The sequence below is a fragment of the Protomyctophum bolini genome, assembly GCF_963924005.1.
Source record: "Protomyctophum bolini genome assembly, chromosome: 15".
In the NCBI taxonomy this organism is placed as follows: domain Eukaryota; kingdom Metazoa; phylum Chordata; class Actinopteri; order Myctophiformes; family Myctophidae; genus Protomyctophum; species Protomyctophum bolini.
Genome location: NC_137876.1, coordinates 35,984,659 through 36,010,493, shown reverse-complemented (window position 1 = coordinate 36,010,493; position 25,835 = coordinate 35,984,659). Strand labels below are relative to the sequence as shown.

General features: G+C 41.0%; 2 protein-coding genes across 19 annotated transcripts in view; both read left to right on the top strand.

The window, feature by feature from the left end:
- Window positions 1-1,625: 1,625 nt before the first annotated feature.
- On the top strand, window positions 1,626-21,496 carry LOC308329847 (uncharacterized protein; the record flags this gene model as incomplete). The annotated part of the gene is made up of 13 exons (XM_080784349.1): window positions 1,626-1,689; window positions 1,882-1,936; window positions 2,022-2,127; window positions 5,459-5,678; window positions 17,348-17,549; window positions 17,681-17,790; window positions 18,506-18,668; window positions 18,799-19,031; window positions 20,353-20,441; window positions 20,534-20,602; window positions 20,854-20,958; window positions 21,115-21,189; window positions 21,326-21,496. 13 exons carry the CDS (start codon window positions 1,626-1,628, stop codon window positions 21,494-21,496), a joined length of 1,662 nt encoding a protein of 553 aa, XP_080640475.1.
- A 3,861-nt stretch (window positions 21,497-25,357) lies between these two features.
- LOC308330093 (uncharacterized protein) overlaps window positions 25,358-25,835 on the top strand; it is a 43,933-nt gene continuing 43,455 nt past the window's right edge. For 15 of the 18 annotated variants that reach the window (XM_080784764.1, XM_080784770.1, XM_080784761.1 and 12 more), the window contains exon 1: window positions 25,360-25,774. In XM_080784764.1, the coding sequence (XP_080640890.1) occupies window positions 25,765-25,774 (10 nt within the window). In that variant the 5' untranslated portion in view covers window positions 25,360-25,764. Of the gene's footprint in view, window positions 25,775-25,835 lie in introns of all 18 variants that reach the window. The other 3 variants (XM_080784767.1, XM_080784766.1, XM_080784765.1) reach the window with 2 other exon arrangements.

Sequence of the window (25,835 nt, the reverse complement as noted above, 5' to 3'; positions counted from 1 at the left end):
AAATGTCTTTCGGCATCCACTCTTAGGACAAAAAGTCATTGTATTGTCTTTCTGGTTGAAGTTCACCCCCCCTTCGGCTGGGTGGGTGCTGGCTGGGTGGGCAGATGACGATTCAGCTTTTAGATGTGACAAAAAATGGGAATTATAAATATTTTTAATACACTGGGTATATATATATATATATATTTGAATGTGGCAGTTTTACTAAAATGTTTTGAACATAAATGTTGACTAAACTTACACTTCCTTTTAGTGTGTTTGTGTGTGTAGTTGTATGAGAAATGTACACACATGGCGTGCTTTGACTGCACCTATAATATGAACTGACCTACCAAGGCTGACTGTTGCCTCGAATATCCACTTAACAGGCTGAACTACACATAAGATATGACCTGACCTCCCTGAGTCATTTCCATTATGGTCTCTACTTAGGTTGATAAACTCCCTATCTGTTTCAGGCCTGTCTGATTCATATTCAACTCACCCCCTTCCATATGGGACACTAAATTTGGGATCTTATTTGGTGCAACCTAAAAAGCTGTTTAATGATTGTATTTTGACTGGAACTCCACCAAATTACTGCATTATAACAGAATAATGACTAATTTTCCTTCCTGTATTGGCTTACATTTCTTGATACATACTACTTAAACTTGACGTAAATGTACTTAACCTGGCCAATTTTGAGCTATGACACTTAGTGAAAGAGGCCCTACGGCCATTATCGAGCTTGTAGATCTGCTATTTTTAGTTCTCTACTGATACCTCAGTTGGGTCCCTAATATGTTCTATCTACCGTGACTTTTAATACAAATGATCAGAGTGGAATCCAAGTTTTGCTGTGGGAAACACACCACAGGCTTAGTACACAACCTGTGCTTTTTCACATGCGTACCCTGTTAGACAACATCTAACAGATTAATTAAAACAACAGGCAAAACTCTCAGCTGTTGTGCGGACAAAGTAGGCTATTAATCCGGCTTATAACCTCAGCTGCGATGCAACACTGATGGCCACTGACCTCTACAAGGAAAGTGTAATAATCACTGCTGGCGTACCAAACGTCAGTCTAAATATGGACTCTAACCATATTGCTGCGCGTATCTAACTACGCAGTCTTTTTTCAAACTCTGTCAAGTCACAAGAACTACCATTCCAACTTTCTTTTACTGCAGATCTATTTTACTCCTTTTATTTGGTTGCTTCACTAATGTCCAGTGGATGATGTCTCATCCACTTCTGTTCTTTGGCCTAATGCCACTATATGTTATTTTTTTCTGTCATGTCACAATACTCGTGCCTACGCATCTCAGCCCTATACATTTAAGGCGGGATCATTAATACTGTCACCTTATTCATGTTTATGGCTATAATGTGTTTTCTTCTGTCCCATTTAATATCTTGACTGAATTCCATTCAGTCTCCTAACTTGGCATAATGAAGGGTCTATTATTGTCTGAGCCTACATGTATATGACCTTGGCTTAATGAGATAAGAGATAACACACTCCGTGAAGGGACTCATTTGCTGTGTGTGGTGAGTTATAAACAGTTGGCTGCGTCAACGCTCTCCCGGCTTTTCTCTTGGCCCATTGAGAATTTCTCTTCTCACTGTGGGTCAGAGAAATGCTTGTCTCTGCTGATAAGGTCTCGACAAGTTACCATGGCTACGCCATCTTGAGCGCCCGAGGTGCGGGACAGAAAAGATGAGTTCTACGTCTTCTATGCTACAGCGTTCATACTGAGTTGCAAACTTTTTTCTCAAAAAAACTTTATAGCACTTCTTATCCTTATTTTGAGGATCACTTTTTATTATTATATTATTTCACTATACGCACAATACATGTGCCCAATCATACCAGGCCTATATTTGCTTTTTTAGTGATTATTAGCTCTCATACTGAGAGCTACATATTGACCTTGGGCTTCGTGAGGGAGTGATTCTTACTAGCTGACTGCTGTGGGGGAGGTTTATAAACAAGTTCACAACACTGCTGTTTCGGCTTTCCTCCCTTGGCCCAGTGAGAAAAGAGATAGCTTCTCCTCTTCTGATAAGGCCAGTGTGCTGGTGAAAGAAATCACCAAGTTGCTATGGTTACGCAAGCCTCTGCGCTCTCCCGTCGCGAGAGTATGGCTCGTTGATCAGAAAAGATGAATACTCGTCTCTAACGGGCTCTACCAACCAAAAACGCTTACAGCTTTCTCAGAACTTTCTATGCGCTTCTGGTCCTTACTTTAAGGCCTTCCTTTTCTTTCGAGTACGTTTGGTGTACTGACTTTTCCAGCTCCCAGGGCAGGCTAAATAGACACTTTACACTAATCAAACATTAGATTACTATATTTCTGCCATACAAGGTACATTTTACACTTGATTCTCCAGCGCTTATATTTGATTTATATAAACACCAATATATATATAGCAGCTTCTGCTGCCTTCTAACTAATAGGCTGGAGACCTTTCTTAACACTGAGTATTTGGCTATTTATAGCGCTGGTAGGTCGGCTATTTTACACACTCATTTAAGTGAAATGAAACAGAAATGCGCCGTTGTCTCACTGAATACTGATTAATATTTCACTTATTCAATCCATCAGCCCCCTTAGGTTAGGGGTTGTTTTAACTTTGTAATCGCCAACATTCAACTCAATACACAGATTGTAGCTCAGCAGCATGCCAGTGTTATATGAAAACCCCAGGGATAACACGTTAAAACACTCTTATATGCCCACTTCAATATCATCATGGCATATTTGGATGAATGTGGCAACTACTGTGTATTCTTAAAGCGTGACTGGGAAACACAACGTCACGTTACTTGCACATGTCCACCCCTCTTTCTGGGGGTAGCTTAACTTTGACTTTCCATTTGCGACAAGACAAATAACACACAACACAAAAGAATGGACAACCACATGGAATGCTCAAACGATGTCTGTTCACACACCAGCCCTTATCTCTGCTACCTTGAAATTGGTAGCTAAATCTAGCAGTGACTTTTGACTATGACCAGAGTGTAACTAAAGTTTGCTGTGGGAAACCCACCACAGGCTTAGTACGCTTATCTCACAGACGTACCCTGTTAGACAACATCTAACAGATTTATAAAAACAACAGACTGCAGCGTATACTCACAGCTGTTGTGCGGACGGAAGCATTCGTCCGGCTTTGTTAATCCTAGCATGTGGGCATGCACTAGGACCACTGACCTACTACAAGGAGAGTGTAATAAACCCTGCTGGCGTACCAAACGTCAGGCTGAATATGGACTCTAACCATATTGCTGCGCGTATCTAACTCTACGCAGTCTTTTGCTAATGAACTTCATTAGGCTTATATATGGACTCTAACCATATTGCTGCTTGAACCCAAACAGTCTTATCTCTTAACTCTGTCACATCACTAAAAAAAAACAAAAACTGTATAAGTCACTTAAATGTTAAATTACCACTTAGGGTCTATACCAATGAAATTTGGAAGCATGTAATCTTGTGGGAACGAAAAAAAAAGACAAGGTTTAACTAAGGTAAACCCTGCATCATAACCTATATGTTACCAGGCAAGAGGAGAGGCACTTTTTCTCTAGATGAAGAGTAAAATATGAAGTGACTCACCTCCTGCATCTGGTCCCACTAAACTGACACCATTTGTTATGATAACTGTATTCTACGTATTGGACCCTCGTCTGGTTCTGGTGTGTGATGACCCGGTTGGCATTTCCATGGTTCGGCGGCGGACAGACAGACAGGCCGGCCCGGGAGAAGATTAACATGACACGAGACTTGGTCACATCAAAACGTTCACACGGTTTATTCCACTTACAGCAGCATATATATCTTGGATACTTCATGTCCTAATGACGTCACAGACTAGACATCACAATCACTGCCCGCCAGCCGCGGCCTTCAGCGTGCTCTAACACAGCTCCACTCTTATGTTACCATTAAGGCAGGCAGTACACCATACATACAAGTACATTGCACGTATCAGTACCGAGTATCCGAACACAGTACCAAGTATCAGAACACTATAATACAACAGACAGTAGCCATGGTTCATGACTCTCGTATTCATACGAGAGTCTAGCCCCTCTCGGAACCCCCTGGGTCAGCCCAATCCGAACCGAACCGGGCTGACCCGTAGGGTTCCTGGTCAAGCTAAGATTTTTCAATGGGATTGTTGGGACGCGGATATACACAAACTCATCGTTTAGTCCATCGGCGCGGAATTAGGACGCTTTTTATTGTGTTTGTTTACGGATGTGCGAACTATAAGTACCTTACATACCTCTGATAAAATCTCCTGTGTCGCGGAAGCCGTTAAGTATTTTTAATCCATGTTTGATTAAAAATGTCGCTTTGATTTCTTCTTGTTTATTTACCGTTTATTGTACCGCCTCTCGATGTGCGGTTGGCTTTGCGGGCTATGTCCCTTCCTCTGATCTGCTCCGTCATAGCTGTAGCACCACTAGCTAGCCAGATAGGCGGTACAATGAGGTGTCAATAAACAAGGTAGGAAGAAGCGACATTTTTAATCAATCATGGATTAAAAATACTTAACGGCTTCCGCGACACAGGAGATGTGTCGGTATGGTATGTAAGGTACTTATAGTTCGCACATTCGTAAGTCAATACATGAATAACCATGGTAAAAGCGCGCAGAAGTCCGTCTCATGGCGTGTGTACATTGTATTTGTTTGTGCGTAACTTGCGACAGCCCCACTTGAAGCAGGACCCAATGCAGTAAAGTCATAAAAGTGTCAGAAACTTTACTACATTCGGGTTCTGCTTGCGGGGCTAACGAGAGTCATGAAGTAACTGCACCCTGTTTTTGGCGCTCGCTACATTTACAACGTTTCCGTATATATAAACATTGTGTGGGACCCGTGGGACAAATTGTGAGTAGGCCTACTTTATATTTGAATTCCGAATGTTTATATACGGAAACGTTGTAAATGTAGCGATCGCCAAAAACAGGGTGCAGTTACTTCATGACTGTCATGATAATCATCATGGCAGTCATGTTTCAGGGCTAAACCATGGGCTAAACTGACAGTCATGTTTCAGGACTAGTAGTCCAGGCAAAGTAGCATTTCCAGATAGACTAATTAAAATATAGTTTTTTTTCACCATAGATCATCTGTATGAGGTGTCTAGAACAACATACTAAAAGTCCTAAGAAATCCTAGATGCGGAAATATGTTTAATTATCAATTCAAAATGTGTGCTAATACCTCACTAAAACTAAACACCCTAATGGGCTTTTTTTTATTCTTTTGTCCTTTGATTGAAATTTGAATATGCAAATTAGCTTAATATATATTGAATATGCCCACATTTGCATATCACGAAAATTACTTTTCCCCAAAATGTATAATATTTACATTGTTGTTTGTTAATGATATCAAACACACTGATCAGACTTTCATGAACCATTTCATCGAAATATTGTGACTTCATAGAATAACATCAAAAACGCCATTCATATGTATGACAAATGCATATATCCGTCAAATCCTCCTCCAACCATCCTACTGCTAATGGTTGATGGCAATGCTGCTTTTGGACTGGCCTCTAACCTGAAACCTGCCGGGCTTGGTTGTACTACCTACCGGGGGCATAACCCCCACCGGTATAGTCTTCAGGGTCACAGAGGCACACAAGCCTCCCCACCACGACAAGGTAGCAACAACAGGGGAGGTTCTTTGTGTTTTTGTTTTTTCTTTTTTGTTTATTTTATTGTTCAAACGTGATCCTCAACTCCTTTTGTATGATTCTAGTCATCAGAAAAATCAGGCAACTGGGAATTTGTACAGCTAGTACCACGACATTCTCCGCATATGGCAGTGCAAGGGAGTCCATGTTTTTTGCATGTGCATCTCTTCGTACTGCAGTCTTTCTTGCAGCTAAAGCAGACCACATTAAGTAATTCTGGTGGTCCTGCAGGCTGATCAGTCATTATTGGCATGAATCTACCACCTATAACATGCCATCCCCAGTCTTCTGGACTCATGCTTTCACTTGTTCCTTTCCATTCATGGATCTGGTAGAACACACGGAGACTGTGGAACTTCACAGCTGATGATGTTGGTGGAAGAGTTTGAGGTTCCACTGGAGATGTGGTCTTCGATACTTTCTCACAGAATCACCTGTGTCTCAGCATATCCAGCGATTCATCTTTGTCACCCCATACAGTGAGACTAGAGCCTTTTCACCTGCTGCAACGATGATTCATTTTCCGACCGTTTTTTTTAGCAACTCTCACTAGCAACTAGCAACTGGCACTAGCAACTGGCACTAGCAACTCTCACTAGCAAGCAACTGGCACTAGCAACTCCCAGTTGCCTGATTTTTCTGATGACTAGAATCATACAAAAGGAGTTGAGGATCACGTTTGAACAATAAAATAAACAAAAAACACAAAAATACACAAAAAGAACCTCCCCTGTTGCTACCTTGTCGTGGTGGGGAGGCTTGTGTGCCTCTGTGACCCTGAGGACTATACCGGTGGGGGTTATGCCCCCGGTAGGTACAACCAAGCCCGGCAGGTTTCAGGTTAGAGGCCAGTCCAAAAGCAGCATTGCCATCAACCATTAGCAGTAGGATGGTTGGAGGAGGATTTGACGGATATATGCATTTGTCATACATATGAATGGCGTTTTTGATGTTATTCTATGAAGTCACAATATTTCGATGAAATGGTTCATGAAAGTCTGATCAGTGTGTTTGATATCATTAACAAACAACAATGTAAATATTATACATTTTGGGGAAAAGTAATTTTCGTGATATGCAAATGTGGGCATATTCAATATATATTAAAGGAAGACTGACACGCCCCTCGGGAGCTAATAACTGCTATCAAACAATGCTATCATGATTCTGACGTCAGAGTGGCGAAAGCTTTCCCCAACGACTTCTATGCGGGCTCGCCGGGCTTGGTGGCCGTGGTAGCATAGCAACTTATGCTACTATTTTGGTGTCACATTTAGCTTGAATACTGGGTGAAAGTCTCATTAAAAAAATTATTTTTTCGCAACATTGTTCAGGTGAACTGTGTGTTTATGCTTGTTCATTGTAATAATCAATATCGCTATGATTATTTTATTTATCGCCGCGTCGCTCCGCATGACAACATAGTCTAGCCCGTCTCAGATGCAGGCTGCACACACACGGACGGACGGACGTATAGTCTCTGGTCAGGTCCCCGCATTGAACTGGGCATGTGTGTACGCACACACACACACACAGACACACAACTTTTAGCCGTGGCTATAGTGCATGACAGCGGGGAAGAGATTCCGTGCCATTGCATGTGTGTGTGTGTGTACACACATGCCCAGTCCCCCGTAGAGGCTCATGATCTCGTCCGCAAGACTATGCCTCGGCATAGCGATATTTATTATTACAATGAATACAAACATAAACACACTATAGTTCACTTGAACAATGTTGTGGTAACTAACTACGGTATTACAGAGTGAGAGCGAGGGTGTACATGTCAGCCTGCGGCTGAGAGGGGAAAAGAACAGTAGTCGCGCTGCTCTCACAGCGGCCAGACAACAGCAGACCGTCCGTAGTCGCGACTGTCGCGCTGCGGGGCTGAGAGGTCTCAGAGCGGGCAGACAGGGGTGTTGGCGACCGGGGGAACATGGGACTCCAGTCCAAAATTTGCGCTTGTGCTGCAGTTCCCCTAAAAAACCCCACGCCAACCTCAATTGCATTCAAACTAAGCATTTCTGGCGAAAAAATATTTTTTTTCAATTACATTTATAGCCAATATGACGCTAAATGTACCGTCAAAAACGCTAGCCTGACCTATAGCCACTTGTTGCTAGCGCCGTAGCCCCGTTTCAAACTGTTTCAAACTGTTTTCAGTCAGACCACGTGATGTGCTGTACCACCCATATTAATTTCGGGGCATGTCAGCGGACCTTTAAGCTAATTTGCATATGGTATTCAAATTAAGTTTCAGAGAAACTTGTAATACAAAAAAGTTTAGTTTTCATGTTAAGATTCATTGTGGAAAGCCCATTAGGGTGTTTAGTTTTCTCGAGGTATTAGCACACATCTTGAATTGATGAGAATTAAACATATTTCCGCATCTAGGATTTCTTAGGACTTTTGGTATCTTATTCTAGACACCTCATAGAAATGATATCTGTTGAAAAAAAATCTATTTGAATTAGTCTGATTTTTGGGTCTAAAATGGGCTAGATTGCCTGGACTATAGGCCTATCCTAGCTCTGCCTATCCGATTGTTTGTTTTTTGTCAGAATGGCTGGGGCACACTTGGAGCTTTATATTATTTTCATAGACCTCTGATTTGGGGTTTCGAACACACACACACACACACACACACACACACACACACGAACACACACGAACACACACACACACACACACACACACACACACACACACACACACATATATATATATATATATATATATATATATATATATATATATATATATCACCCATTCTTGAGATAAGGGACAAAATAAGATAAGATACATTAAAATCAAATAGATGTATTTGTAGACACAGGTCTCAACTACCAATCTTGAGAAGGAACAGGTTTTTCGCATAACATTTCTTTCTAAAATGGGACATTTATGCACTTAATACCTGATTCATGTCAACTCCGTCAGACACACTAAAATCCCTTTTAATTGAATTTTATCATTTCAACAATAATATAAAGTCCTCAGTTATCTTATAATGGCTTTCAGTAATCAAGTTAAGTAATACAAATCTTTTAATATTATTTTGTTCCAATATCACACTATTATGAAATATCCAATTTCTCAAAACCGTCATTTCAACCTTTATTTTCAATATTATAACATGAAAACCATGTAAAAAAAAAAGAAAAATCATCATTACGTATCATTTCAGTTGGTGTTTCAATACATAAGCACAAAAGATTTGACAGCAAATTTTCTATTTCTTTGGAAATTAACAAAAACATCACGGGACGAACGTCTGACGGAGTTGACGAACATCTGACGGAGTTGACAAGTTTAACTGATTTAGGTTCTAGACCACCTAGGATCTTGATTCTGGTGACTAATCCCACATTTTCAAGGATGAGGAATACAGTGGTACTATTTAGATTTGCCCTGTGAACATGGCAGCCATTTTTCAAAATGGCCGCCAACTTTCTGTTATTTCCCAATAACTCAAGTTCTACACCACCTAGGATCTTGATTCTGGTGACTAATCATACATTTTCAAGGATGTGGGATACATTGGTACTATTTAGATTTGTCCTGTGACCATGGTAGACATTTTTCAAAATGGCCGCCAACTTTCTGTTATTTCCCAATAACTCAAGTTCTACACCACCTAGGATCTTGATTCTGGTGACTAATCATACATTTTCAAGGGTGAGGAATACAGTTGTACTATTTAGATTTATCCTGTGACCATGGATGGTAGACATTTTCAAAAATGGTGGACCTGCTATTATTTTACCAATTTACTCAGGGAATATTATCAGAATAATATAAAATCTGTGAATACATTTCTTACCAAGAATTTTCTTCACCAATGTTTGTAAAGGTGTCTACTAACATATCCCACATTGGTTTCTATTTGACCACCCTAGGGGCATGTTTGACAGCTGCTGAAAGTTGGGTACCATCAACAACCAATATAAGGCTAAATGTTCTAAATTTCATTATGCTTTAAGTAGCATGTGGCATGTCAAACTAGGGGCTTTTCATGATTCTGGATCCATTCCAAGCATTCGTTTTGCACAAAAAACACTACGTTGGCTAAAAACGGCCATAGCCATCATCACAGATGTGATGAGGTCAGCACATGTCGGCACATTTGGGCAAGTGGCTATGGCCAAACTAGGGGGTCTATGGCCAAACTAGGGGTCAAACTCCTTGGGCTAAATTCGGTGAGGTGAACAGTGAGCAGTGAACAGTGAGCGAAAGACTGAAGACAGAAGATTTGGCTTCAGGACCATCAGGCAGGATGTGCAGACACTGAAGGCATCAGTGTCTTTCTGTGTCCCCAGCATGTCAACCAAAGCAATGTTACCAAATCAAAGGAGCCTTCACCTCATGTCACCTGGGGCTGGGTGAGCAATCGTATCCTGTATCTAAACTCACAACTAAATACAGACACTTGGCCAGACTGCCGTTTGAAAGGGTCAAACCCCTCATCCTGATTGGGGAAGACCACCCCACCTAATCACACCAACCGAACAAGTGAGGTTGGGGCCTCCAGGTGGGCCAGCAGCCATCTGCACAAGACTGGGCTGGACCCTGCAGGAAAGCAATCTCCAGCCAAGACAATGTAAGTTGACTATAACAGAGCCCCAGAACACAGAGCTCAGGAGAAGGATGGAGAAACACTGGCAGGAGGCCACCAAGATACAATGCCCCAGAGACCCAGAGTGTGCCACCACTGGCAGTAAGGAGATCAACTGCTGCAGCAAAGATGTCATGAAAGGCAAGTCTCCACCAAAAAAAACCCTGAACCTAATCGGGGTGTCAAGAGACCAAAGTTTCTCCCCCACAGTTCCCTGCAGTGGCCAGTGAAGTCAAACTGTGCATCTGTACCTGAAATGGGCAAGTCAAAGGCCAGAAAGCCCACCTCCTTTTAATGTCCTGTCAGTAGAAACTCAACCTGCACCTGAAATAAGCCCTTACCTCTCCCAGAGAAAGTTCATCCTTGAAAATGTAATGATTAGTCGCCAGAATCAAGATCCTTGGTGGTCTAAAACTTGAGTTATTGGTAAAATAACAGCAGGTTGGTGGTCATTTTGAAAAACAATGGCTGCCATGGTCACAGGACAAATCTAAATAGTACCACTGTATTTCTCATCTTTTAAAATGTATGATTAGTCGCCAAAATCAAGATCCTAGGTGGTCTAAAACTTGAGTTATTGTAAAATAACAGCAGGTGGCGGCCATTTTGAAAAAAAATGGCTGCTATGGTCACAGGACAAATCTAAATATTACCAATGTACCCCACATCCTTGAAAATGTATGATTAGTCACCAGAAGCAAGATCCTAGGTGGTGTAGAACTTGAGTTATTGTAAAATAACAGCAGGTGGCGGCCATTTTGAAAAATGGCTGCCATGGTCACAGGGAAAGTCTAAATTGTACCACTGTATCCCTCATCCTTGAAAATGAGGTCTTAGTCACCAGAATCAAGATCCTAGGTGGTGTAGAACTTGAGTTATTGTAAAATAACATTAGGTGGCGGCTCTTTTGTAATATGGCTGCCATGGTCACCACGAGACAAATCTGTGATGGCCCCATTGCCAAAAATGTTCCTTAAGGCATGCTCTAACTGTGTGCCAAATTAGAATACTGCCCATTATTCAAAAACAATAATTTTATTGTTTTAGGAACACTTTTGTCAACTCCGTCAGACACAAAATCTGACGGAGTTGACGTCTGACGGAGTTGACAAAATGGCATTTGTTTTCATCTTAACCCTCTTTAGTACAATGTAGCCATTTTGTTTTTGCTTAATTTTGTTAGCTAAACCTAACCCCTAAACTAAAATAATAAACATTATTTTGGAATTCTTAACAAAGATCATAAAAATGTGCAGACGGAGTTGACATGTAAAAGCTGTGACCACATTGTTATCAACATTGTTTGTTTAAAATATCAAACAATTGAATGCTTGTCAGACCAGGTACTCCACTGTTGCAACAAATATAAATGGGACTTGGAAAAGGAGTCTTCAGGCTAAATCTGTCGACAATATTTTCTGATTAATTTAAGACTTTTAAAAAAACCTGACGGAGTTGACGGAGACGTGGGACGAACATTTGATATGAGATATTTAATAGAAAATATAAATTAAAATTAACTCTGTATATTATTTGCTATGTTGTTGACAATCTACTTTAATTTAGTATGTATATTTATGTGATTGTGACAGTATTAGACACTTTTTTGGCAGTTTGAAATTGTGGCCACTTGCTGGGGACAGGCTAAATACAGGCCTTTTTGGGTACAGGGCCTGCTTTTAACTAATTCAGATGGAATATGAAAACAATTATAATGAAATTAAGGGCACAATAATACACAACTGTATTACACTTAACTTTGCAAGTGCTTTTATTTTTATGAATTAATTTATTTTTTACATAAAATAAGGCTCTTATGTGTGGGACATGTTTTTTCCACTTTTGTCCCTCATCTCAAGAATGAGTGATATATATATACATACATACATACATACACATGAAAATAGCGCACAAGATGTGTTGAGCTTTTTCTTTTCAAATGAAAATCATAAAAAAAGTTAAACATTTGAATATTCTTTGTAACACAAATCTGATATGGGGGTCTGTAGCACCAAATATTTGTAGGGGGGGGGCAATGCATATTAATTTGGGGTCTTTGACGCCTTGGCATGATACAGTCTAGAGCCCCATTTAGCCCCTTTTGGAACCCTCGGTTACCTTTTCTGAATTTTGGTCGGCGATACCCTAGGGTCCCTCGTAGCTTATTCCACCCTCCATAGGACGCAGATTTACCCAGTGTCTGTTCACGGAGACCTGCTCGGTCGCTTGAGTGTTGGTGAGATGTTTCAAAGATGCATACAACAGCTTTAGGAGACCGCCGCAACGTGTGCGGAAAAACCTTTTTTAAAGTTTTGCTTCGCTGAAATTCTCTCTTCCTCACTTCCCATGTCCCGGTACAATGCGAAGGAAGTCAAGGAAGAGAGAGGAGAGAGAATTTCAGCGAAGCAAAACTTCAAAAAAAGATTAAAAATACTTAACGGCAACGGTGGTTAATGCCGTTTCGCACACCAGCCAATTTCATATATGTAACACAACTGATCTGACTGAGGAATTATGCCTGAATCGTAAGCTAAGAACCTAACAGTGGAATATCTATATAATTAAACTATGCATATACACTAAGTTACATAAGTTGAGCCTTTGCATATGCCTGTACTGTAAGTAAGGTCATCAAGGCTAGGGCAAGTGCTACGGTAAGCCTAGCCTACCCATATGGCAGCTGTGCTGACACATCACTCCGATGAACAGCAGCGGCCAATGCGGTATTCTAATATCTGTGAGGTTGATGATCAAGTATAGTCTTTACACCACTCTGGATTTAGTACTATTCTATGGCCAGATCTCCCGACTCCCGGGGTTTCTCTGGGTTAAACTAACAGAGACGGGGACCATATTCAGTGCAGCTGTTTTGTTGTTTGTTTGAAATTCTTTATTTAGGAATGCCCCATTGAGATATAGTATCTAGTTCTCGAGAGGGACTCCTAAATCACACAGCTCAATCACACACCCTTGAGACTATGACGCATACCAACACATCTAACACAGATATATACGAATCCTGAGCTGTGATGGGCACTCCCTCTGACGTCTTACAGCATCACAAATGACAATGCAATTTTCCTTTGGCATAGTTGGCCCCAGTTGTGCCCAACATGTCATTGGTCCGACCTCCCGACCTAACCCACAGGAAGCCATGGGTGATTATTTCTTTCACCCGCAGCACCGGGCCACGCAGGTCTGACTCTAACTTATGGGCAGTCCCTGTTGTGTCCTTCGACTAACAAGTACGAGCTGTGATTGTCGCGGTGCAGCCAGGAGACATGGCCTGGCTTTGCTTTACCTTGTCTGAGTGTTTCAGGAAATCCAGGAGCTGTTCCTCCTTCGTCCACCAACAAGAATTTCTAAGAAAAAGGAAAAAAGTGCTCCTCTGAGCACAGGTGGCCTCCTGGTGGCACTATCATAGGCCAAAGTGAAACGGTTGCCATTTCTTCATCAGCCTCACTGTAATCTGAAATAGTCATCAATCAATAGTTCATGATTAGAGGCATTTTGTTTTAAAAATCAGTCCCTGTACTGTACTGTACTGTACAAGCCCTTCTCCCGTCTGTGTGTTAGGCTGTGCAACCTTGACACTGTGAACAAACGCTATAACGCTATTTTCGTGCTAGGACGGACAGACCCAGGGACCCATGGACACGCATAGCTGTCTATAGGAGTGGTTGCACCACTCAAAAAATAGAAGTGTTATGCAAAACATTTGCTGGTGGAGCTATAACAGGCCAATGTGGGAATGTGTGTGTAAAAAGTCACGGAAATTGCATGCTGCATTCATGATTTGAAGTTTCACCTCTTCTGAAGTATCAAACCCCAGCTCCTTACCTCTTCCAATGGTCAAAGAACAATCCAACACTGAAACCACTAAGGGCCGATTCATACTCTTATTTTTATATTTTATTCGGCGCTGTAGAGCCTACAATGTGATGTCATTTGAGGTTCGGGGGGTGGCGGGTACCGTCCTAAAGTCGGCTCTTCGGTGCTACTGGAAATTTCGACTACAGTGCCGAAACAGCGGTAAAATAGGAGTATGAATCGGCCCTAACACATGCCAGGTTTGTTGCCTTGGGTGCAGAAACCACCAAATCAATCTCAGACCTCAACATGGCTGAAGTAGATATCGGAAGCATGGATCAGATAGCCAGAAGTCAGCCAGCAGCTTTCCTGTTCTTAGCTCTTCAGGCACCCATGCTGGCACTGCTAATTGACATGCTTGATTGAAACTTTGTTTTGTTTTGTGCTCTACTGACTCTCTGAGCATTACCTCACGTTATTCCAAGTTAATCTACCTGTGAACTCACTCGGATCAAAATACACCTTCATTGCCATATTTCTGCCTGATTGTGAGTGACTATACTCAATTACCGGTACACCAGGTCTGGGTTTATAAGTGAGTGTGAGTGTGGGCAACCCTTTCCCACTTTCTTTAATGTCCTCAATAGAGATTATTTTGTTGTTGTTACGTGTTGTAAACTGGCAACAAAGCACTCCCTTTACAGTTTTAAATTTAAAGACAATCTAATCGCATAGAAGTAGCTTTTTTACTGTACGTTATGATGTGGAATTCTGGGGGATTACAGGTGACGTGTAGGGATGATTATTACTTGCGCGAGCAGACCGTGCGGTACTGTTTTCGGCTGCGTAGGTCATTGGCGTCACTCGGCCAATCAGGGATTGTGTATTTTTGGTATTTTTATGTCTGTGGCGACAGTTGTAGGAAAGGTATTTTGTTTTCTATTGGTGTTTTTATTTTAAATGTTTGTTTATGGCTTTCATCTTAATGTTTTATATTAAGAGGGGCGGACAGTAAGTTGACACGAGTCAGCAGTAGGTTGCGCGCTCTGTGCAACCTAGTAACCAAAGTAGGCCATACTTGTGTGAATGGGATTGCAGGGTGTGCCACATTAGCTTGCTTGAATTGCTTGAATTTTGGGCTATATATGTGCACAAATGGGCCTTAAACCTCCTGGATGGATGTACTTATTGAACAGATGATGTATTTAAGGGTTTAACTAGCTATACCTGGAGACATGAGGACTAAACCCTCTCATCTCAATTTAATGATTTATTATATGGCTTATTCACAAAATAACCAAATGGATTTCCTCTGACCCAAAACAGAAGATTATGATACGAACATCGCTGAACAATGGGAAGAAAGATATGAGTAGTGTCACAACCAGCCCCGTTCTCTGTGCTAAATGGAATTACATAAATAAATCCTTGATTGTTATTTTATGGACAGTGTAACTGTAAATCCATCATCAGGTTAAATGTCTGTGCTGTGTTTATGATAATTCGAGGGTGGAACCAGTCCCTGAAGTTGTTGTTGCCTCAGGCTAAAACTTGACAGCATGACCGAACACAGGATACATGCAAATCACTTCTGTACAAAGGATATATGCAAATCATTCACTTGTGCGTGGAATGATGATTGATTACAATTCAACTTTGACACACATACTGACAGCAGGCCGTGTCAGAAACTGTAAGCTATGTGATTAACCTTTTTAAGCTTTAGGTCTGCTCTACAAAAACACAATGGAACACTGCTTCGGAACTGGTTGGAATAACGTGTTCCTTCCACGCGCTCCACCCCCCCCCCGCCCGCCCCCCCCCCCCCCCCCCCTTAAGTGAAAAGAAGCGGCTTGGACTCCTCATGCATTGAAGGAAACATGAGGTCAGTCCGTTTCTCTCCCCAGGTTGGCAGAGGGAGTGTAGCGCCCAGGATTACATTTGACAATTGACACTGGGTGAAAAAAGTGGTTACAAAATAGACACGATGGGCTCCATCTTGCACGACCCTTAACCCTACACGTATTTGCCATTTTTTACTATTTTGAAAAACATTTAAAAATAGTTCAACTAACCGATCTACATCAAGACATTGTGAGCTTGTAGATCGGCTATTTCAACTATTTTAAAACGTTTTTTTAAATAGTAAAAAATGGCAAATTCGTTTAGGGATATTAAGGGTTAAGGGGTGGCGCCCAGATACAGTATAGCCCTAAATTTGCTCAGACACTGACGTAAAAGTCTCCATTCATTGTCAATGGGAATTGAATGTTTGTAGGACAAAGTTTGTGAACATACACTAAAAGCTGGATATAGGAGGGACTAACGCCCCTCAAAAAAAGGAACACTGCAGCTTCCACATTATAGCCTATGTTTTGTACCGATAGTGCATGTATGACCTTGACTGGCACTGGTCTACAAAACCTCCTGGAAAGGACTGTGCTCTTGAGTCGTAACTGATTGGATGCCTAGAACCAGTGGAGCATTTGCATACAGCGGGTTGTAACATAAGCTACAGCGCAAGCCTATGCACCCACATCACTTCAGAAGAATTCAACACGGAACAACAGGTAGGTTATTGTTACTATTAATATGTTTATTTACAGTCAGTAAGGGTGTGTTCTTTCTTGTGACTGTTGCAAATACCTCATGTGAAATGTTTCTAAATCCATCATTTTCAAGAGAAAACAAATGTATTGCATTGTTTTGTCTTGCACAAATTGCTCACCAAAAGGTTAGGCTGGCTTAGAACTGGGTTACATAATGTACAAACAAAAGATGTCAAAGGCAAGTTAAGAAATCAAAATTAAACTACATATCTAGAGAATACACTAAAAACTGTGTTTGTGTGTGTGTGTGTGTGTGTGTGTGTGTGTGTGTGTGTCAATGTATTGTTTGTATTATTTATTTATACAAAGGTGCCTGGCCTGAGGAAGTAACTTGACTGGAATGGAGGAATCTCTTATAGCACCAGAACTGGACATTTGTTACAACATAACTTATAATGGTGTCCCACCTGTAGTCCTTGGAATGACGGTAAATCAAATCTCACCAGCTAGTCTTAATAACGCAGCAGTACCAAGCCAGTGCAGAGATGTTAAAGACCTTTCTCAAAGCAGAAATAAAGGTGAACATGCTCCGCATGGGCCACATATTGACAGAGGACTTCATAATCATAGTAACCCGTTCACTCATGCTCCGTGGCATGCAGACCTATCAGCACAGCACAGAAACCCCACACCAGGAGGAATGAGTCCTAACTCGATACACTTTCAACTACACCCCACTAAAGACCATTGTGCTTTTGCTGCGGCCAGGGCACGAGAGCAGGGCACGAGAGGACCTTGCAGCTGTGGTGATTGTGAACCAAACCAGTGTATCCCAAGAGAGCTGGCGAGGAGAGACACAACTGGGTGCAGTAAATGAGTAGAATAAGCTGGATACTTTATTTCAGAGGAATGAAACGGATACGATATAGGAGTACCGGTATATGTTTTTATTTGAAAGATATTGTATACAAATCTATCCATTTCTTAATACTTAGGCTTGAGAGAGAGGTAGAGGAACTGGAGGCACCCTTGCCATTGAGATCTGATATGGGATGGCAACAATACAGCCCCACTCCTCCCCACCACCACTACATGCACCCATACAGTAAGGAAAATAGCTTTTGTGTTTGATTATTTAGAGATGGCTAATGAGTGTTGAACTGAGGTAGAAGAAAATGTCAGAAACCCTACAGAAACTTGTAGGCTATATTTATTTGAGTTTTTGCAGGGACTGACTGAGGCACTAGACAATATACTCGCACAGCTTCTCATTGCAAACGTGAAACTGTAGTGCAACAGTTAGAGATTAGAATACTCATTAATCACTTAAAACCCTATAAATGCCGACATGGTCAGTCTGCTAAACGTGCGTGGATAGGACCAATCTATTGCTGTGTATTTGGAATGAATTAAATCAATGTAAGATCACAGACATTCTACGGCTATATTGGAAAGCCAGACAATAATGGCAGACAATATTGTTGGCTGCTAGGAGCATCACAGAAAACGTGAAACCAAGAATCACATCACATGTTGATGCACTTGTCCGGAAAGATTTATTACTTGTCGGACAAGCCTTGATTTTAAGCCCTGATAGACGCATGAAAAATGGATAGTCAGTCCTAGATGGCATGCTAAAATAGCCCAGGATGTCATCATAACTAAATTATCCATAACTAATCAATATATATGGATTTCATCACAGATCTATCACGCATCAACAGAGAATTGTTAGTCAATAGCACTTCACTCACTTACCATGAAATCACTATGCACACATATATTATGTATCATGTATTATTCTTACACTGTTTCCACAGACTATCTTCACGCCAGGGATGTCAGATTTTACCACCCTGCAGGGAAGGGTCAGTGCAGAGATAGTATGTGCTACGTTAATCAAGCCTATGGGAGTCCACCCCATTCATATCACTTCTCTAATCCTGGTCAAGATGCTAGGCCATTGCCGTACTTGGAAAATTGGTAAACACACAGGAAAATAAACAACACAAGCCATATTTGCCGAATTATTTCTACTTACTGTACTGAACTCAAAAAGAATAGCTTGGTTGATTCTTCCATTTCATGTTTTTCAATATTGTCTCTCTTCCAGGGATCCGCCTCATAACAAGTTGATGAATGAAGTCTTGCCTAGAGCCGACTACTCAAGCCAACTTTTCAACGTTACCGTTAATGAGCCACAGTTCTCCATAGCCCCTATAGAGGGTGTGTCTCAGCTTAGTGTGAAGACCCTGTGTATGCAAGGTATGACCGGCCCACCAGAAGCATGGGCTAATTCAGATCCACATAAAAAGAGGAAAACTATCAGTCTACCTGATGAATGCAGTGAGTTGCCTTTTCTTATCACTTATTTCCCAACCACTGGTACTAGTACCACTGGTGATACTTGAGCCCCCCTCTGGTGGTACACAGTGGACTCAGGAGTCGCCCAAAAAAGGAGAAAAGGGACAAAAGTGGAATTAAATATTTATATTACTACAGGTAATTCTTCTGACGAAGCAATTGGTTGAAATAGGCTGTCCAGCCGTGCTGAAATGAGCATGACAGCACACCTAGCCGTTAACAGAACATTTGAGAACGGATTAATCACATTAGAAATATCAGCAGTTGTGCTGCTTAGTGATTAGACAGAGTTTTGTCAGAGCGGCAGCATTATTGGCTTAGGTATGGAACAAAAAGGGCGGGTATACGCTCCTGTATTTTAACATTGGTTATTATGGTGGTACATGGAGAGCCAAATATCTTCTGAGGTCGTACGTAAGTATAAAAAGGTTGGGAACCAATGCTGTAGCCTACTTGATTGACCAGACTCCATATACCATAGACCAGGTCTCTATACTAGTAAAATGTACATTAAATATCTTCACTGGAAATAGTTGCTCTACATAGTAGCTTGGGCTTGTAAATATGCTATTTTCCGTAAAGGTTTTCCGCAGAATACAGATGCTAGGGTTTGTGGTTAAAATTATTATATTGTTTTAATATCACCGCTATAAATCTATGTACAATAATTTACCCCAAATCATCATTTCATATCAGGTCCCCTGAAATTGTGGCCCAATTTGGGGATCCATGACACTTTGAAAAACCCTGACCTAGCCTTGACTTCCGGAGAATTTACCTCTTGCACCTGTGGGGCATTTACTGAACTCTTGATCTCAAGTGACTGCTTAATCTGTGTCTAGGAGTGCCATTAACAATTTAGGCATTTAGCAGACTCTCTTAATCCAGAGTTATTTACAGTAAGCAAGAACAACACATGGTAATACATCGAATACATACTGTAGAATAAGTAAGCTAAGAACCTAACATACGTCTAAGGGCCGATTCATACTCCTATTTTACCGCTGTTTCTGCGCTGTAGTGCCGGAAATTTCGGCTCGTCAGAAATTTTCAGTAGCACTGAAGAGCCGAGTTTAGGACGGTACCCGCCCCCCGAACCGTCAAATTGTAGGCTCTACAGAGCCGAACTGACTTTTATTCTGCTCTAAAATAGGAGTATGAATCGGCCCTAACAGTAGAATATCTGTACAATGAAACTATAATTATACACTATAGAATTATATGTCTACATACATAATACTTAAAACAGTTAATACCTAGGCAAAAATATTTGTTTTCTCTGAAATTATGCTATTTATTTTAGGAAACATATTTGTGACCTATTCTACGGAAATAGCCTCAGAAATGGTCCCTTTTGCAGAATTCCTTTCAAAGCAAGGTTTTCGACCAGCAGTGAGTTATTACAACATACTACAAATATGTAATCATTGACATCTTGAGCAGTAAGAGTCTACTTAAGCCCCTGGGCCTGTCTATGTCCACAGATTGACATATTCAATAACGCCATTAGACGTATGGATGTCAACAAATGGATGGACAGCTATCTAAAAGATGCAAGTATTGCATGCACCCATTTATTATTTCTTAATCTGTGTCAGCAGTTTTGTTAAAGTAGACCTCTACAGTATGTAATGTAGAGTGGTTCAGTCAAACAAGATTGATTGTGTACAAATATCTCGTTAATAAATAATACATAAAACACCTAACAATCACTAAATTAATTTCAGATTATGTTTTCCTTTGTTTATTTTGACACCAATGTTAAATATTCTGTGGTGTGTTTGATTCTGATGTTTTGTTACAGAAATCTGTCCTGATTATCATTGCCATCAGTCCCCAGTATAAGCTGGACATTGAAGGATCTGGACAGGACAAACATGGTCTACACACCAAATACATCTACTCAATGGTAAGAAACGAGTTTTCCTGCACAATAATATAATTACAAGACAGATTTGGTGACAGTTAATATGTGCTATGGGATATACAACACACGGTAAAATCCTCAGTCCTAATTGATCCATTTAATATTAACATCAGGGATTTTACGGTGCATTTTGGCCAGATGCAGAATGAGTTCATTCAACAAGGGAGCTTGAACTTCAGATTTGTTCCTGTTCTCTTCCTCAATGCAACTCAGGTGAGAGAAGCCAAAAATGGTGCAGTGCCAGAAAATGGTCTCCCTGTCTACTGCACCACCAACATAGTCTCATCTAATCTTCTTATTACCTGGCTATACATTCCCTCCTTCTCACATTCACATTCATCCCTTGCAGAGGCACGTTCCAGGCTGGCTCCAGAACACGCGTGTGTACCGCTGGCCCCAGGACAGGGAGGATCTGTTACTCCGGCTACTGGGAGAGGAGAGATACATCGCTCCACCTGTACCCATGGAGCTCACCCTCATTATCAGACCTGTGGCCTCTAATGTTGCAAATACACTGTAAAATGCTCTCTGTTGTTTATTTTGAGTATTGATAAATCACCATCAGAGATCCAGTTTACTTTAATCACACTTATCTGAGTCAGTCATTCATGTAATAAAGTTTTTTTTTGGCCCTATATCTACAAAGTTTGGAAGGCAATTAAAGTGAATCAGAATGGAATTTTAAAATGTTTAATGATACATGTTTATCACATTACTCCAGAGATAATGTGTACCGATTTGTGTGGGTTTTGGACAAAAGCTGTAGGAGTAGTAGCCTGGGGTCCACCTATGCTTTCTATGGCATAGGCAGCGAGAAACTAGACGCAGCTGCGCGACATGAGACTAATTAATTAGAGCGACAGCGAGAGAGTGTGTGCGTGTGTGCGTCAATTTAACAAAGGTGCAGAACAGATGATCAGAAATCAGCAGAGAGTGATCGACGTTTGTGCTACTGTATGCCGTATTGAAGTGGAGTAGGCCCCAGACTTTTTTTTCTTTCCCCCTGGAAATACAAACGTCTGGGTTTCCGAGGCTATATGAGTAGTTGTATAGTATACATTGTTAATTACTTTTGCAGTAATTTTCTTTTTTTGAGGTATTAAAAAGTTCTAAACTGGGGACCCCCAAAAATCATGTGGGGAGTGGGGACCCACCTGGGGGTCCCAAACCACAGGTTGAGAACCACTGGACTAGAGGAGGTGGGGTGCTCTGTTACATGTTAGACCTGAGGCCGACAATAAAAACGCATCCTAAAACTTAACCTAAGGTTTTCTGAAAACCGTCATTCTTATTAAAAAGTAAAATTAAAACATAAATTATGTTGCTATATGAGACGCAGAGGTGTAGGGCTATGTGATACAGAGGGCACATCCGGCATAAAAGGCAAAACAATGTAGGTTACACTAGTTCTAAATGGGTTAATAATACATTTATAATTTAATATTCACAATAAAGAATTTCCATATATAAATATATTATTTTAGATCATTTTCATTTTATATGAGTAAGTTAAGTGGGTATAAGTTCTCAATGTGGGGTACAGGAATTGTACAGTACATACAGTAGACCAGGGGTGCCCACACTTTTTTGAGGGCCTCCTATATACAGCTTTTGTTCTCGCACGTCTCAATATTTGCCATTGACAATGAAAGGAGAAATTTGATTTTGGACTTGAGAACTACTTTCAAAATGACCAGCTCAACAAGATCTAACTACCGAAAACATAATACCATTGCTGAAAATGGCTTTGGAATAGCGGCACTGGCATTACATATGACAAATGCACTTGGAATGGGAAATGGAGGGGGAGAAATGGAATTAGAGATTTTGTATTTAATTTGTAATTCTACCGACATTTGTGTGCAGCAACACTCTTGAAAACAAAGTATTGCATTATGGGTTTGAGCTGACAGTCCCTTTTTTATCAATCGAATCAAAAATAGTTTTTATATCTAAATTGATCTACCTTTTGGGCACCCCTGCAGTAGACAGTAATGGAATTCTGCACCAAATGACACCATATTTGGATCAAATGGAAAAACTAAGCATTTAATGTTGTGGCTTCTCCATGCAATCTGTAGGTACAGCATGTTTAGCAAGTTACGAGGTGTGCAGTTTGCAATATTTTCTTTTCTAGGATGGCAGAAGAAGAGGAACTCTTGCCTTGGTATGGGAGATGCACCGACAGTGAGGCCTTGAGGCTCGTGAGGCGTGCCTGAGCGAGCCAGGTGAGCGAGCGCCCGCGCCGAAGATCCGTCCGAGAAGGTAAGCCGCTGTGGACGGAATAGGTTGTCAGACATGAACCAAAACTAGCACTATATATCTGAAGCTCATGGTATATTTATCCCACTCTTCTCTTTACCTGCTTAATTGACCCATTCCTCCTTATTGGCACCATACACTACTTCACTCCTGCCTCACCACAACATAGTTGATGATGGCAAGAGCGTCACTAAATGCCATGACCAACATTTTCCAGTGTAATAAATAAACATGCGCAATCATGCGCATATGTGATTGCGTTACTTGTGTCTTATGATGGTCCTGAGAGAAGATGCAATTCTGTTATATGTTTTGGTGTTTACCTAATGTAATCAAATATTGCCCGGTGACGTTTCATATTAATATAAATTAGCATTTTTACAGATTATTATTCAGTCTTGACAATGTTTCTAGAAATCACTTGACATCAAGGAAATTAATCTATCACTGGGAGGGAATGTATGAAGTGTGAATGGTATCCTATAGCATAAGCCATTCAATGAAATGTAATACAATGGTCTGATTTACAGGATGATTACCATTGTAATATTAAAATCCCCCAAGGAAAATATCCCTCAGCTGCCATGGATTATTACCGGTCTGTAGATGATGTGGAAATGTAACTATTTTCCACACATGACCATAATTGTACCATCCTGACCAATGACTTTACTATACTTTCATAATCATCATAACTACAGTATGCTGGTAAAAACTTATGAACTACAACTTAATTCAAGTGGCAGGTGCCAAAAATAGTTTTTATATCTAAATTGATCTACCTTTTGGGCACCCCTGCAGTAGACAGTAATGGAATTCTGCACCAAATGACACCATATTTGGATCAAATGGAAAAACTAAGCATTTAATGTTGTGGCTTCTCCGTGCAATCTGTAGGTACAGCATGTTTAGCAAGTTACGAGGTGTGCAGTTTGCAATATTTTCTTTTCTAGGATGGCAGAAGAAGAGGAACTCTTGCCTTGGTATGGGAGATGCACCGACAGTGAGGCCTTGAGGCTCGTGAGGCGTGCCTGAGCGAGCCAGGTGAGCGAGCGCCCGCGCCGAAGATCCGTCCGAGAAGGTAAGCCGCTGTGGACGGAATAGGTTGTCAGACATGAACCAAAACTAGCACTATATATCTGAAGCTCATGGTATATTTATCCCACTCTTCTCTTTACCTGCTTAATTGACCCATTCCTGTTGTTTCTCTCTTGTTACTCCTAGCCTCCTAGCAGTTGGATTTCTATCATATGGCCTTCCTAGTCTAGAGGATCTGACTGCTATACTTGGGTGAGTTGGGTCCAGGTGTAAGTATTGTATTTACATTTGAAATCATATCATCATACTATTTTTTTTACTTACCGTATCTATGTTGTGATAAAACATTGCGATGCCTGTAGTTAGTGTAGTACAATGCATGTCTGTAGTATGGGCATGATTTATGGGCACTGTTAAATCTGTAGTTAAGTTAACTTCACACACGCACGCACGCACGCGCGCACACACACACACACACACACACACACACACACACACACACACACACACACACACACAGTTAAGTCATTCTGGTGCCTTAATATAACTGAATTTAATTGTAGCTGAACAGACATCTTGTGACATCATATGAAACCAAATGGACCAAGCTATTGATGGGTACTAGGGAGAGAACAAGAATGCAATGTTTCAGGGTATGCACCTCAATGTACCTCGCTTCTTCCCCCAATGTGAAGCTGGCTCAACTCTGTGGCAACATTATTTATAGTTTTAGAAGGCGTGTTTATTTTGAAGCTGTCATGTGAACCCACCAATTAGAAGAACACCTTCTCACATTTAATTAAAGAGAAACAGTTGTTTCCACGTCAGACTCTTGAAAAGTGCAAAATAGCAAGTCATGTCACATAATTTGTATCTGTCAAAGTGACCTTTAGTGATTACATCAAGTGATCTCAAAACGCCCACTTTCAACCGCCCAAAAAGGGCCTGACAGAGTGGCTGGTGTGCAGAATCCCAGCTAAGAATAACCTAGAAGTTCTGGAGGATAAGGTTACCTTGAAGCCTCCCTGCGCATGGCTCTGACCTATACCCATGTGAGGCACCAAAAACACTGTGTGGAATCAGCTTGGTCTATCCCCCCTCTGCCATACCCAGCTCTAGCTTCGCTTGGCCTTTTCCCCTGCTAATTTTCTCTTCGTTGCCCCACCATTCCCAGACCCCCGCCTGCAATGCCGCAACAGCAGCTCCAAATTACCTGCCCCCTATGAACACAGAATCTTGGTTTTATTTCCCAATTTCTACATTTCCTGGGAGAAGTTCAACCTGTGGATTATATGGGCCGGGAAAGAAGACAATTCACTGCATTCACCAAGAACAATTGGAATAATTTATTGACCAGGTGCTTTTAGTAAATAGCGGATGCTGATTGGATTTCCAAAGGCTTTGTATATTTCCTACAGTAACCTCTGTATGTTGCGGCATTGCCTCCAAGCATAAGGATTATTCCTGACATAAAGTCTTCATACCATCATGGCTGAAGGTAGGACATTCACACCAGTATATTTGTTCACTTTGTATGAGATTAACAGCATGTTATAGCT